This window comes from Vigna radiata, chromosome 8 (genome assembly GCF_000741045.1).
Source record: "Vigna radiata var. radiata cultivar VC1973A chromosome 8, Vradiata_ver6, whole genome shotgun sequence".
NCBI classification, from domain to species: Eukaryota; Viridiplantae; Streptophyta; class Magnoliopsida; order Fabales; family Fabaceae; genus Vigna; species Vigna radiata.
Genome location: NC_028358.1, coordinates 9,127,948 through 9,143,827, shown reverse-complemented (window position 1 = coordinate 9,143,827; position 15,880 = coordinate 9,127,948). Strand labels below are relative to the sequence as shown.

Here is a 15,880-nt window from a genome sequence, read left to right as displayed (position 1 = left end):
AGACATGTCATGACTTACATATTCCCTCCGATTATCAAAATGGAAACGTTTAATTGACTTCCGAAATTATGTTTTACCATATGGAAGAATTTGACAAATAAAGTAAAAACTTAATATTTTTCTTTCATGGGGAAAATCCATGTAACACAAGTACAATCATCAATAAACGAAACAAACCATTTAGCACTAGAAATACTATTGTTTCATGCAAGCCCCCAACCGTTAGAATGAATTAAATCAAAAGGTTGAACACTCTTTGTATTACTAGGAGTATATGTGCCACAACGGTGTTTTCCAAGTTGACATACATCACATTTACATGACTTAACAAACTATTTAGAAAATAAGGAGGGAACATAAACCATAGAGACGAAAAGGAGGGATGTCCTAGACGACGATGGAGAAGCCAAATTTGAGAGGACTCAAAAGTAACACAAGATTAGAGACAAGGGGTACCTATTTGTGTAGTAATATTATCTTTAGATCCCTAGTTGTTAAAACAATACAACCCTCCTCGTTCCTCAACAATTCCAATCGTCCTCCTTATGGCAAGATCCTAGAAAACACAATGAGTAGGAAAGAATGTTCCAAAACACTTTAGGTCATGGGTGAGTTTCTTAATGGAAATAAGATCATTAGAAAGGTTTGGAACATAAAGAACGTCTTTAAGGTTGAGGGATGGCAAAAGGGAAACATTACCACGTCCAGTTATTGACATATGAGTCCCATTGGCAACAATAATATGGTTACCGAAAAGAGAAACATATGATGTTAAAAGAGATGAATGAGAGGTCATATAGTATGTGGTCCGAGAGTCCAGAATCCAAGAGTCCATACATAAAGTTTTAGAAACATTAAAAGATGAATTTAAGTTCTTACTATTCATAGCTAGAGAGCAAGTACCAAAAGGTGACTTACTGGTGGACTCCATCCAAGATTTCAAACTTCAATTTCATCACATATTGTATGTATCTCTGAAGTTAGAAGCTCAACATTGCTTAGTGGAGCTGCCATGCTGAAGTAAATAATAGAATCCCCTCTTAATTACAAGAGAACAATAAGACAAAAAAGCTCTAGATGTAGCAGCAGCAACAATAACGACAATTCTAATGACGACAATGGTGTAAGCTCTAACAAGATAGCCCGACGACGACTCCGACAACAACTCCAGCAAGGGACCAGTGACAAAGGTCCGGTGAAGGTCTGCCAACAGCACTGGTGGATAGCAGGGTGCAACACCGAACAAAACCACAAGTTGGGTGCACTTCAGGCAATCCAATCCCAATATTTAAAGGACATGGGTGCACTTCAGGCAACCCCAAAAAGGAACTGCAACTAAGATGGTAAAGAAGAAATGAAGCAAGACTCCCAAGATCGGGAGTTGATACCAACTGGAACGAATTAATTTGAAAGAAGATTTTTATTCAATTGATTCATTTGAAACAGTACATTAGTCTCTATGTATAGAGAACTTTAACCCTAAAGTAATAATTACAAGGAGATCTCTAGAATCTTCTAACAACTTATATTAGCTTCTAGTAATACATTTAATATTGTACCAACTTCTAGTAATGCATTTAATATCCTACTTACAAAAGTATCTGTCCAATGGGGGGGAAAAATCAAGGTAAGACAGAGAAAAGCACATCTCCGACAGAAACAACTATATAGAATGTTTCAAACTTCAAGTAACTACTAGTTAAAATCACTTCACTTTAAGTATTAAACAAAGTACACAACAGGATATGGTACAAAATTTCCTGGACAAGCAAGAGAGAAAGCTTACAATAACAATAAAAACTTCGTGAGAAACAAAGATTAGCGGATAAAAATCAAAGACAAGCCCAAACAGGGCATTTGCTCTTAGAATCCAATAAATGGGTACTAAATGCGGTGCATCATTCATTTAATAAAAAGCAAAAGGTCTTTAACTGATAATTTATAATAGAAAAGCTTATCCGTAACTGCAACCAGCAAAGAAAAAATGGTAAAAAGTCCTATAGGAATATAATATTATAAAGCAAAAAAAAAAAAAAAAAAAAAAAAAAAAAAAAAAATATATATATATATATATATATATATATATATATATATATATGACAGTCACAAGGCAAGGAATATTTTGTTGCTTATTGAATTAAATACCAACCTTCACCATAGTGTCTCGCATAAAATCATACTCAAACCGTTTTAACTGAAGCTGTAGAACAGGTGGGAAATCAATGAACAATACACCCTTCCTAGCATCCTGAAAGAGTAACCATAATCACATTCCACGAAAATAATCATCCAGATAATGAACATAAAAATCATAATAATAACAGCTTTAGAAATCATTCAAGTGAAACAGCAACTACTAAGCAAATACAGTTAACCAAATAGAGGAAGATCAGTACAAAAGAGATGTTTATCTATAAAACATTTAGTGAAGTTCAGCCTGATAATAAAAGGCAAATAAAAAAGCACAACGGTTCAGGTTTTACCTGTAACCCATGGTGCTCAGCATGATATTTGTTATCACCCTCAAGCCGTTCCACTTCCACAAACTTATCAAAAGAAGCATACACATCCTTACAGCCTTTGACATCAAGCTGAAGATCTGTAATCAAATATCCAATATTCCATAAGGTCCAATAATATGGAATAGTCTGGTAAATAGCAGCATCCTAAAAGAAAAATGCATACCATAAAATGACTCCTTTCTTGTTGATTTGTAATCCTCATTGATGCATTCAATATAGTTCATATGGTGGCCTTCAAATAATTTCTGTATAGTGCCTTCCACAACAGTTCCCTGGCAAAGACGAAATCTCAAGAACATAATAAAAGCACGCAAATCCAGAGTAAAAGCTACTTTAACAAGACATAACAATAAAACACTATTATAAATAACTAAATACCTTCATTTTATCTTCTAGCTTCTCACAAAGAACCCTATTAAGTTCTTGGACATCATGCTGCATGAATGAATCATATGTATCCCATCCAAAAGACTTGGTTAACTCTTTCGTTGCTACACTAGTGTCACTGTACTGCAATTTGTAAAACAAACTCTGTAATGCAAGATGTATGCTCCTTGATGGCAAATCATTTTCAGTCGTGGGCATATGGTACACAGCCTGCAAAAGGAATTCTATACATGAGCTAATTTCAAATATAAATGCTTGCCCTTTTAAAAAATAAGACTTACAAATGTATATAACATTAGCTAACCTTTCGAAAATAAGAAATGTGGTACAGTGTTTGAAGCAGGGAATTCATATAACAAGTAGCTCCTTGGTTTTTTAGTCCAACATAACCAGTTTCCTTTTTTGAGTCATATGACCAATCCATGTCTTTACGCACAGTAATGGCAGCCTCAACTATACATGTATCATTCACGAGATAACCTCTAGCAGAATCATACAATTGAGCAAGTGGCATGAAATGTTGGAAACCCCAATCACACTCACGTGCATGGAACTGATGATGACATTCTGGAATATGGAAAAGCAATCAACTTTGTTTTTCTGAATAAGAAAATGAGGGAGCTACAAAAATCGTTGCAAGAGTAGATGATAAGACATTATGGATAACACAAAACAAGTTAAAATTAGAGAGCTAAGAAACAAAATCCAGTATAACTGTGATAGATTTGGGTTTTTCAGGGGAACCAAGAAAAAATCCTACGTTGTAAACGGAAGCCCAATAGTAGAATAAACTTGATGCAGAGAATTAGTTACAGAGAGAATATATTTTCTGAATGATGATAATTTCCTTTTTTATCTGCCCCGTAGACCTACTAATATGCACAGGTATCAAATCCTACCAATACAATCTAGAATATTCTACCAACCCATGTCAACTTTTAATAACAGAAATAACCTAACAAGCTTAGCACAAACTCACCCAGAGAAACTTCTAACATAGTAAAAATACAAAATTACTGTGGTATTTGAAATGAAAATAACACACACAGAATGTAATACTTAGTGATTGTTACAGTAAGTAATTAACTGTCTAACCTCCCTATGTATCAGAGAAAGAAATATGGTAAAGAAACAATGTGTTCAGAAGACTGGATTATTTTAATAATCTATAATACTCGCTATTGTTATAATTGAATATGTGAAAATAGTTTTTCTTTTTTTGGTTTTATATGTGAAGATAAATTATTTTCCTAGAACTGTCAAAAATAGTTGTTTCTTTTATAGTAAAATTTTAAAAAAAAATAATAAAAAAAAAGACATAGAATTACTTCTTGTAGCTGGTTTGTATTTAAAGGAAAGAATTGTCAGGAATAAAATGGAAAAATGTAAAACAAAAGTAAACTCAAAAACGTAATTTGCTAGCTTTTAAAGATAATCTCCAAAATTTTCTTTATCACAAAAAGAGAGTCTTTGTTAAAGATTGTAAATTTGGATTATAATCAATCTAAACTACCAAACAAGTTTGATTAGAAAAAGTAACACTAGTAGCTTTTTCCAATCAATCATATAAATTTAAAAACTAAATCCATCCAAATGTGCTTCAATACGAACCTAAGATAATAATATAAATACATGGAAAAGGTAAAATAAGAACATTTTAAGTTTCTTGGTAATATGAAACCTCTGAAAGTTAAAGTTCCAAACACATTTGACAAAGATCCTTTGATATCCTCCAAAGGCTGATAAAAGAATCATCAAACATATCCAAAGCATCATGGACTTACTACAGGATACAAAACTAAGATAGAACACAATAAGGTAAGGGCAAGATAAGCATTAACCATATCCAATGTTTGACATGCACCATGATAAAGACCACGTAATAATAAGTTGTGGTAGTGATGCCCATAGTGATAGTAGTGACAAGAGTAATGATAATGGTGACAATGACAAAACTTAAAAAGTGAATTTAAGTTTAACTAAACCTCACAAAATTGAATTTAAGTTTAACTACACTCATTTATACACTATTATTTGGTCATATCTAGTTAATGTGGGATCTATGGTCTAATAGGAGGTAGTACAATAGACTCACCAAATCTTATTAGGATAGGTTTTGATACCAAAAACCTGACTTCTAAAGTGTGGTTTGTACTCACTTATATACTATAATTTGGTCATAACTCTAATTTATATGGACTCTCCGAAAAAATTGACAATAATAAGATGGTAGCACTAAAAATGGTGGTAGTTGTTATGACAAAGATGCCAGTGAGGGTGGTGAAAAAGGAACAGTGATGACAAGGAAGGTGGTGGCAGCGGTGGTGATAGGGGTTATAATAGAGTTGCAGTGGTGAGATAGTAACTAAGAGATCAACTACTCTATCATGCTGCCTTCTAATCCCCCCGCCCCCCTCTTGGAGATAGGAAATATGCTACATAAGAGAATAGGTAGGCAATTGGATAAAGAAATAACAGCATATCACCACCCCAGACAATTTAATAGAACAAGATATGGTAGCCATTCTTTCATTACCACTGACCCTAAAGTTAATTTAAATAGAAGAAACACCAGTTGCTTCATCTTCTATTTATATTTCTTGAAAAAGATTTTCACTTTTAGATTTTCTATTTCTACAAAACCATGTTTAGTTGTCAAATTTAAGAAAATTACTACTTCTATTGAAAAATACATAAAACATGTTAGACAACTAGAGAATATTTTGAATAATATTGGTAAAATCTAAACAGGATGGCAAATGGTGAGATGACTATTATTCTAATAATTTTATACATATTCATTACTCTTATTCTTATATATATGTGTGTGTGTGAATAATATATAAATCTCGTCGCCTGATAATCATTAGTAATAAAATATAATTGTACTTTAAAAAACATAAATTTGATTATAGTAGTCAATACAAGTAGCAGGATAACCACTATTCTGAATTTCTTTTACCAGTTCAAAGAACCTCTAATATATATTAGCTTTCAAATATAAGTATATAAATATTTAGTTTGTATTATATAACTAAAACTATATTATTGCTTAACAGTATTTTATATTCTTTTTACTTTATTATTTTATTTTATATATATATATATATATATATATATATATTAATATTTTTTAAAACAAAAATATGAATGGTAAAAGAGAACTTTTATTTTACTCACTCATAAGATTTTAATGTATACTAATACATTATTTATAATTATCTATAATTTAGCTTATATATTATGTTTTAGTTAGTTTTTATTACTAGTACTAAGTGGTTTATTATACATTTTCATTACTATTATTTTTCATTTTAATTTTTAATTTATCATATTAGATGATACATTTTATTAAGTTTACTAGATTATTTAGTTTACTATATATTATATTATGCTTTAAATAGTTTCTTTCTATTTTTTTAATGTTATTATTATTATTATGTTATTATTATATCATAAATAATTAAAAAAAATTCTTAAGTAACAAGTGAAAAACCCACCCATGTTGGAATGAAATTGGACAAAACTTCAAACAAATCAGAAAGGAGAGAAACACATCCAGTAACCATAAGAACCAGACCCATCATGTTCTCCATAATGCCTATAACATTTGAAAAATAAAAGTGTGGGAAGTGTTGAGCATAGTGGATTTCACTTGGGCTTCAGAGTCGCAGTACCAAATCTCTAAAACATTAAAGATATAAAAATAAAATCATAAGATATTTCTCAGATTTTTTATACTCTCCCTTGACCCGTAAATAAAAAACATAAAAATTGAGCTATGCCAAAAACAATAGTTGGAAAAACATCTCAGGGATATTAGAGAAGTAAAAGAGAATTGCTAGAAAGATAGCTAAGTCACACAGCCAGGAAGGCCATCAGCTGAGAGGAATTTCTTGGCAAGAAAAGCACGGTCTCGTCAAGAGTCTTGACTACACAAGAGAGACAGTTTTATAATTGAATGATAGACCCTAGAGCTATGAAACCATAAACCAGGAATGATTAATCAATTACAAACAATTCATATTTCAATTGATAGTCTCTTCTTCTACCAAATTATCTTATTAAGGTGACCTGATTAAATTATAATCTGCAATAACTTCAAGCAAACAGTTAAAAAATAAAAGATTTTATTGCCTGCCTACAATCCCTAGATCCATCAGTTTGCTTCTTAAATGAAATTGCAAAACAAGAACTTCATTCACATCAAATAATTAATATGAATTAAATGAACAATTCTGAGATGGCATCAATTTGACAAAACTCAATCCCCAATATTTTTTAGGTCTGCAACAGAGATCTCTACCTTAAATTATTAGCTGTCCACAAACAGAACCACTATGTTAGTTCTCACAAACATAATATCCCATATTGGAAAGAGGAATATAATTTTTGTTACTTTAGTAATTCAACTTGGAAAAGAGAAAAATTCTCAAAGAATACGGTCCGCAGCAATATTACCTTTTCTTATTGAAAAGTTACTATGAATTTGATTAACAACAGTCAAACTAAGTTGGGCATGTTTACTCCAACCGTGAGGCAAATTAGCTGCATCTGCAACATCTACATACATTGAAAGATGGTCAACACTGTTTCCCTTTGAAAAGATAAGTACCCGCCTGCTCATTTAAACTAATGTCAGTTAAAACAACATTCATAATAAGGATAACTTGACACGCATACACATGTAATTAACATTAGACATCGATGGATAAGGGTAGAAATGAACATACCAGTTAAAGCCCCCTACACAGAAAACATCAGAGAAGACTTTGTGAGGAAGTTTTGAAAAATTGTCAATGGTCCAGGTGAATTTCGCAGATGGTGTATCATCCAATGATGGAGCAGCCACTATACTCGTGCTTTCTGCTGCTGAAATTGAAAAAGTAAAGAAACACTATACAAAATAATAAGAATAAAAACAAACATAATGACTACTCAGTTAGACCAAATTTTAATAAATAAATAAATAAAAGTTTGTTAATTTCACAAACCACGTGGGAAAAAGAGTCCCAAAAATTACCTTACCCTTCCATCCCAAACAAAAAGAAGCACCACTTAAAATAAAGCTTATACTCAAAACTCAAAAAACATAGCAACTTCAATGCTACCTCACAACACATAACATTAGTCCTGATAATAAAATCAACACAAGACATCAAAATCAACATAGGTCACAGCTTGAATTTTCATAACGTTCATTCATTCAATCTAACCAACCTTTACGCACTCACACTAACCTTAGTGCATGTAGCTCGATCGTCACCAGCCCCACTATAAGAAAAATATTTTCCATTTCATTGCTCATTGCAAAAATGCTGCCTATTTCACTCGAATTCCTCTTTCTAAACATTCATAAAGAATTGCAACAGCCACTTCCCACAACTTCACACATTATGATTAAATAACAAATTCAATGTGATGCAACCAGTCATTCACTGAGTCTTCAACAATGAGCATTATCGAAATTCAAGAATTACCTTCCATAGGTTCAGGACCGGGAGGAACCTCAATCTCATCATGCGGCTGCTGCTGCGGCGATGGCTGCGGTTGTTGGCGCTTCATGCAACGGAAGAAAATGAAACATATAAGTCAAAACCCTAGCAATCTTCCAACAGACAAACCGCAAAATAAAAATGAAAAGAAATAGAACCAAAAACAGGATAAAGAATGCAATCGAATTGAATTGAAAGGTAAAAGAAAGAAAACAAATAATTCCTTTACATCGAAAGGAGACGTAGTCATTAGAGTCATGTTGAAAGAAAGAGATGCAAAAATTCGTAAACCGAGAATTGTAATGTATATAAAAGAGAGGGGGAAGAAGACGAGTCAGAGCGAGTGATGGAAAGAAACAAACAGTGACTTCAGTACAAGGGTTGCTTTAGCACGGAAGGGGATGTTTCCGGAATTTCGTAACAATAAACCCCATTCTGAGTTTTACAAATGTACTTTTTTTTCATCAAAACTAAATTTTAAGATGTTTTTATTTATAGAATCACATACATTTGCTTTTATATAATTAAAATTTATGATAATTAAATATAATATATAGATGGTGTTTCAATATCCCTAATTTATAACAATTAATGAGAAATATATTTTACAGCTATTTCTTGTTATATACTTTTGTTATCTCAGCTTACCTTTTACATCTTTATATTTATTAATCAAATTTTTAGTTTTTATTATCTAAAATAATTGCTTATAAAAATTGAAATTATTTTATATTACAATTAAAATTATGATTTTCGTGAAAAAATTAAAATATCCTATAACTAATTGTATACATGTTTTATCTTCATTTTAAGGTTGTATTTTTATAATTATTTTTTATATACCTTTTCACCTCTCTTACCTTTCTTTCTTTACATTCATTAATTAACTTTTTAATTTCCATTAAAATCATCCATAGAAATGGAAATGCTTTTATTTTATAGTTATAATCATATTTTTAAATAAAAATTAAAATAATGTATTATGATGTTTCTTTTATTTTGATCAAAATTTGGAATCCCTATTATTTAATTATAATATAATAAAATTCATAAAATTTATTTATAATTGACTTTATATATATATATATATATATATATATATATATATATATATATATATATATATATATATATATATATATTTCTTTATAAATTCAATATAAATTTTAATAATATTTTTTTATTAGTTTTGCCAAAAAAAAAATTAAAATCGCTAACATTTCCAGTAGCGTTAATAATAAGTGTTTATTTCATTTTATTTAAACAAATTTTATAATCAAAATGTTTTCGACTTTATAAATTAAAAGTACACGAAATAAGTATGCTGACTTCTGAAAACAACTGTATAATTATCAAGAACAACACATAATATGGTAAAAAAAGATATTTTATTTTGTGTTTAAAATATAAGATATTTTAATTATTATTTTTTAAATAAAATATTTTTAAAATATAATGAATTCAATTATAAGCAATTTAAATTTTAATTCTTTAGAATTGTAAAAATCTTTTATCCACAATTTATATGAGTGTGTACTATCTTGATTAGTCTATGTGGAATTTCATGACATGAAAATAATATATTCAACTTGAAAACAAAGTTTTCTAAATGTAAAATAGAAAAACATTAACAAAAATAAATAATATAAATGAAGGATTTGGTTTAAATTTTTTTTTTCAAATTTATTAAAATATTTCAAATTGATCTCCTAATTGTATTTATTCAATTAGACCTTAATTTTTGAAAAAAAAAATGTAATTTAATCGGTTCATAGTTTTTTGTTTTTGTTTTTTGTTATACTTTTTATTTTCATTTTTATTTTAATTTATAAAACAAATTGTCTATATATCAAGTTTAATGTCGTAGTAGTAATGTCGTAGTAGTAATGTCGTATGTATGTGAATGTTTGCGCCAGGTATCATTGTTTTATATTTACTTTAGTTTATTTGTCATTTTGATATAATTCAGTCTTAATTTTTTTTAAAGTATAGTAATTTTAAATTAAGAATAAATTTAAATTTTATATAAATACTATACCGATATTTTTATTAAATATTTTTTGAATTATTTTTAAACTAATTCTAGAAATATTATTAATAAGGATGACAAATAAACTTATCATTGAATATTTTTCCAATCACTTTCCATTTGATTAAAAAATAATCCTAACATTACTTAAGTATGAGTTTGGATATAGATAATATTGGGTACAAAGATGGTGATTAATATAAGGGTACAAAGATGGTGATTAATATATAAGTTTAATCATTTAGAATATTTTTTTTAAGATTTTTTCAGTTAAGTCCTTTTATTGTAAAATCTTTCAATTAGTAATTGAATGTAAAAAATTGAATGAATTATAGATTTCTGTTAATTTAAGTGGACGATATTAAAATCAAGTATGCGTGGGAGAATGATATAAGTGACGTGACAATAGATTGTTTACTGAATTGGATTTATTTGATTTGCAAATTAAATTTTATTGAAATAAAATAATTCAAAAGATAACGTTTAAATAAAATATGATTAAACCTTTCCTAAATTAGAATCCTCTTAGGACCCTATTAAAAATTTGCAGAGAACCCTAAATTAGTTATCTTTGTATCGCATATGGTTTCTGCCACCATTCTTGATTTTTTATCATAATTAAAATCCTTTTGAAACCCTAAATTTGGGAAATTTCACCTTTTTTTTAACCCTAAGAAAATTCCCAATTTTCTGGATTTCCTTCTTCTACTATGATGCATGGGAGAACCAACTTGAGAAGCTTCTTCTTTTCCTCGGTACAGCTCGTGCAAGCGTAGGCAATGGCAAAACCCTTTCACTCGCACATTTGGTCTCGCGTTCACGCCGCAGCGACAACGCTCTTCACCGCTCATAAGTGGTGCTCCATGGAACCCTAAGTAAATTCCTTTTTCTGGTTGCTTTCTTTTTCTCTGGTGCTTCCATGGAGGAACGACTTCCTTTCGTTCTTGCTGGTGGAGGTGCGAAAACTTCTTTCGTTCTCGCTCTCTTTTAGGCATACGATTTATTTTGGAATTCCTGTCTTCCATTCAAATTCCTTTTAATTTTCCAAATTTTTCCAAATTTTAATTTCCCAAACTTTCTCAGATAATTAAAACGTTCTTCCCTCAATTAAAACACAACATTTTCATTTGTTAACTCTTTTTTATTTAAACAAGTTGCGTTTTGAATCATTTTATTTTATTTTATTTGTAAATCAATTTTAATTCAATTGCTACAGCTGTCAAAATGGGTAATCCGGCTCACCGGCCCGATCCATCACAGGTTAGTCACTTAGTAAGTTAATCCAATCCGGCTCATTTATTAGCGAGTCAGAAAAACTTGAACCTTGTGAGTTGGTGGGTAAACGGATTGGCTCACTAGCCCATTTAATTATATTTTTTTAAAAAAAAAATAAAAGTTTTATGTAATTTAAAGAGTTAAATATGTTTTTAATGCTTAAATATCATTGGATTTTGATTTTAATCCCTACTCGAAACATCGATAATTTTTAATCCTCATTGTTTTGAAACTCTTACTTTTCGTCCTTAAAATTGGACATTGGACGGCGATGTTATTTTTAATACACGTGGCAAACGGCAAAACTTCATTCAATGCCAGCTTTCCTCTTTCCTGTCTGGCGTGTTGGTTTTGTTTTTAGTCATCTATTATAATCAGATTAGGGAACCAACACCAGGCCACGGTCTCGCCGACGCTCACCTCCCACCGGTCAGAACCACCGCCTACACTACGTCGTTGATGCAAGTGACCGTCTCTACCTCGCCGCCGTCAGCTTTGGAGGTCGCTACCGACGCTATCTTCTCACCTTCCCCTTCAAACGGAGTTCATCTTTTCCCGGATCCACCACCGCGAATCGTGACTCCTGGTGTTTCCGCTCATCATCGTGACTGGGGATGCCTCCTCTGTATTTAACCAAACACCATATTCTGCATTATCATTTTTCTACTCGATTTTGCCTTCAAGTTCTGAGCTTTGTTACTGGGGTTTCTCCAACTATTGCTTGATCTAGGTCTTTCTGTTTATGTCCAAGGTTTTGTGTTTTTTTGTCTTTTTGTTTGGTCTTTCTGTGGCTGGTTTCAATTTATCTGCACCAAATTTGCTTTAAGTGGAGCTAAATTTGAGTCTTAAATAGTTTAACGGTCCTATCCTTACATTGTATATTCTGTGTTAGAAATTTGTTCAAGATAACCACCAAATCTTAGGTGGCTGCTTCACTGCAAAGTTAATTTTTTTTTTCTGTTTCTTAAACTTTTCTTTTGTTTTGTTCCCTCTTATTGAGTCAACTATACTTAATAATCAGAGAGTTCAAAAACCACTCATTGCTATCTGACTAGGATTGCTAGTAAAATGCAAATCTAAATCTGATTTATTGTTGTCTGTTTCACTTCAGAGGGCTTGTGAGTGGTGATTGTTCAACTACACATTGAACTGCAGTTAAGAAGTTTTTCTTCGAAAGGAGCCTTATATTTGCTGCAGCAATGAAAGGAAAGAACAGGAGAAGTGTTGGTGGTGTCCATATGGAATACCTAATTCACATTCAGGAGATAAAGCCTTGGCCCCTTCGCAATCTCTCAGATCGCTTTGTTCTGTGTTGATACAATGGGAGAATGGTGAACGTGCTTCATACAAAGGAAAAGAAGAGCATATGAAATAAGATCTCAAAAACTCCACTCTAAAATAAGAACCCCAATTAACACACCCTACCATCACTAATTTGATCATTAAAATTAAAACCAATGTGGCACACAGTGAAAAGAAAGTTGGCATTTGCCCTTTGCCACATATGTTAAAAGATAACGTCGTCTAATTTTAAGGACGAAAAGTGAAAGTTTCAAAATAATGAGGACTAAAAACCGTTTCGAGTAGGGATTAAAACCAAAATTGAGTGATACTTTAGGGACTAAAAACATATTTAGTCCTAATTTAAATTTAAACAAATTTCACTCTCAAAAAACTATGTTAAAGACAATTCAAAATAATAATAAAAAGTACGATATATTCCAAATGTCATCTAAAAACAAACACAAAAAACATACAAACAAGTTTCTTATATTCATCATTTTTTGTTCCTTATCTATTTACGATATTAGAATCTTGAATAAATATTCTGCTCCCTTGAATCATCTTCTTCATCAATTGTTGTAATCCTTGACCCTTGTTCTTGTTGTCTCCAAATTCACTAATAAAGATTTTCCTAATATCAAAACAATTCCGACAATTAATAAAAAAAATATTAGTAAAAAAAAAAAAAAACCAGTACTCAATAACATCAACAAAAAATTAATAGTTTAATCTGTAACATAATTTCCCAAATTCAAAGATATCAAAAAGAGCCTGTTCAAATAATGTATACTCAAATTGTTTAAATAAAATGAACAAAATCTGATACAACCATGTCAGAACATGAAAAAAAAATCATTCCATGTCTTCAAATCCCTCAGAACAAAAAACAAATTCGCAAACCCCTATTTTTGTCATTATAGGATTTTTGAAAAAAAAAAAAGAAAGAGAAGTGAGAAAACTAAAATGTGGAGAGAAGAGAAGAATAGAGGAAGGGTGTTTTACCTGCTCCTTGAAGAATTTCACTGGAGTGAGGGTCAGAGCACCATCAAATGAGAGCAAGTAGCCTGAGAGTGATTTGTGAGAGCAGAGGTTACTTTTTCGGTATACACAGTGAGTGAAGAGAGTATTTTATTTTTTAAGGTTTCATAAATAAAATAATAAATTAAAAAAATAAAATTAGATAGGTGGGTTGGTGGGCCAACCCGACTCACCACGGGTTCAACCCGCATGAGTCGGGTTGAAATCTGACCCGCATATAAGTGGGTTGTATTTTTCAAACCCAACCTGGCCCGAACCCGTGACGGGCCGGGTTGACCCGCACGTTGTGACCCATTTTGACGATTCTATATACTGCCATGTCAATTGACCATACACAGTCATTTTAGTAACGTCATCTTGTCACACACTCTCAATTTTAACGCCTTCATCTACCCTTAATTGATCCAATTTTTCACATTCAAAAACTTAATTAAGAGATTTTACATCTTAATTAAGAAAATCCTACAAAAATAAAGATGTTCTAAATGATTAAACCTAATATGTACTTTGTCTCGTCTCCGTCCCATATTCATCTTAATACACATCCTGTCTTTGTTGCCATATATTATTCTTAGTTTTTAATTTTATAACTTCTTTTTACTTTAAGCTATTTTTTTCTTTTTTTAATTGTTTGACTGGTCATAAAATCAATTTATATTTTCAAAATATTTTTTCTCCTATTAGAACTTTTATGCAATTATGTTTAAATTATGTACGTAAAATAAACACTTTTTTACGTATTACATTTAAATGTTTCTATTATTTTTTAATATTTTTATAATTTATTATTTTTAAAATTAAAATTAAATGTCCAATCACTTAAAAACCCTTAAGTTATTATGTAATATGAAAATTTTCTTTTATTCTCTTATTATTATTTTTCATTTGAAGAATCCCTTTTGTTTTTGTCAAAAAGGATTTTTATTATCTCTTAATAATTTGACTAGTTTGATATCTGAAAAGTTTATTTAGATTTTTATGATGTGTTTGGATGGGACAATTTATAAGAGTAATTCAATTATTTTTTGAGATTTTGAAATTCTTTGAAGTAAGATGACTTGTTTGAATGAAAAAGTTAAAGAAAAATTGAAATTAGGAAATTTTAAGAAGGTCTACTAGCATGTATGGTCGTTGAAATTCTCTCCACTCGGACCAACTGTTGCTTTAACAATTGCATGAGAAAATTCTTCTATTGAAACACCAACATCATCAACCACCTGAAAAATTACAAAAAAATTCCATTGTATAAAACCATTCCCATCATTTTTTCCAGAACCAAAGTATTTCTTACTGTTACTAAATCCCACAAGCTCATTTAAATAAATTTTATCCCTAAGTAAATTCAATCCTAACCCTAAGCACACATCTATTTCCTTAAATTCTACAAATTTTTCTCCAAAACAAAACTTACTCCTAGAGTTAACCCATCTAACACATAACTCATTCAGCACATTCTTGGCAAGTTTAACATTGTCATACAATTCTAAAAATCAATTGAATGGTGTCTTTTCTATTAAAGTCCTTTGTTCCGAGATCAATCTTCTATTCAAAACATCAAAAAATTTGGTTTCGAAAAAATGTTGTACATACAATTGCATCAAAAATAAATTAATAACCAATGGACAAACTGGAAAATGTTTTTTTAATAATTTGTTTTTTGAAAACTTTTTTATAATTGAATATATATCACTGTTTGTGTTTAGTTTATTTCAAATATTTTTTTAAAAATAAAATTCCAATGGGCCAATAAAATAGGGATACCAGACGTATTGTAAAAAAAAAAGTTGTTAACCAACAAAATATTTCAAACGATCCAATACGATAATTTTGTTAAGAATAGGTTGTTATAG

At 30.4% G+C, this 15,880-nt stretch overlaps 1 protein-coding gene across 4 annotated transcripts in view; it reads right to left on the bottom strand.

The window, feature by feature from the left end:
- Positions 1-8,830, bottom strand: part of LOC106770788 (ubiquitin carboxyl-terminal hydrolase 13) — a 38,391-nt gene extending 29,561 nt beyond the window's left edge. Inside the window, exons 1-9 of one of the 4 annotated variants that reach the window (XM_014656588.2) lie at positions 8,634-8,830; positions 8,390-8,468; positions 7,643-7,806; positions 7,371-7,528; positions 3,214-3,476; positions 2,901-3,119; positions 2,686-2,794; positions 2,484-2,599; positions 2,150-2,248 (exon numbers count right to left, since the gene is read on the bottom strand). In XM_014656588.2, the coding sequence (XP_014512074.1) occupies positions 2,150-2,248; positions 2,484-2,599; positions 2,686-2,794; positions 2,901-3,119; positions 3,214-3,476; positions 7,371-7,528; positions 7,643-7,806; positions 8,390-8,431 (1,170 nt within the window). In that variant the 5' untranslated portion in view covers positions 8,432-8,468; positions 8,634-8,830. The remainder of the gene's footprint in view (positions 1-2,149; positions 2,249-2,483; positions 2,600-2,685; positions 2,795-2,900; positions 3,120-3,213; positions 3,477-7,370; positions 7,529-7,642; positions 7,807-8,389; positions 8,469-8,633) is intronic. The other 3 variants (XM_022784621.1, XM_014656589.2, XM_022784622.1) reach the window with 3 other exon arrangements.
- Positions 8,831-15,880: the final 7,050 nt, after the last annotated feature.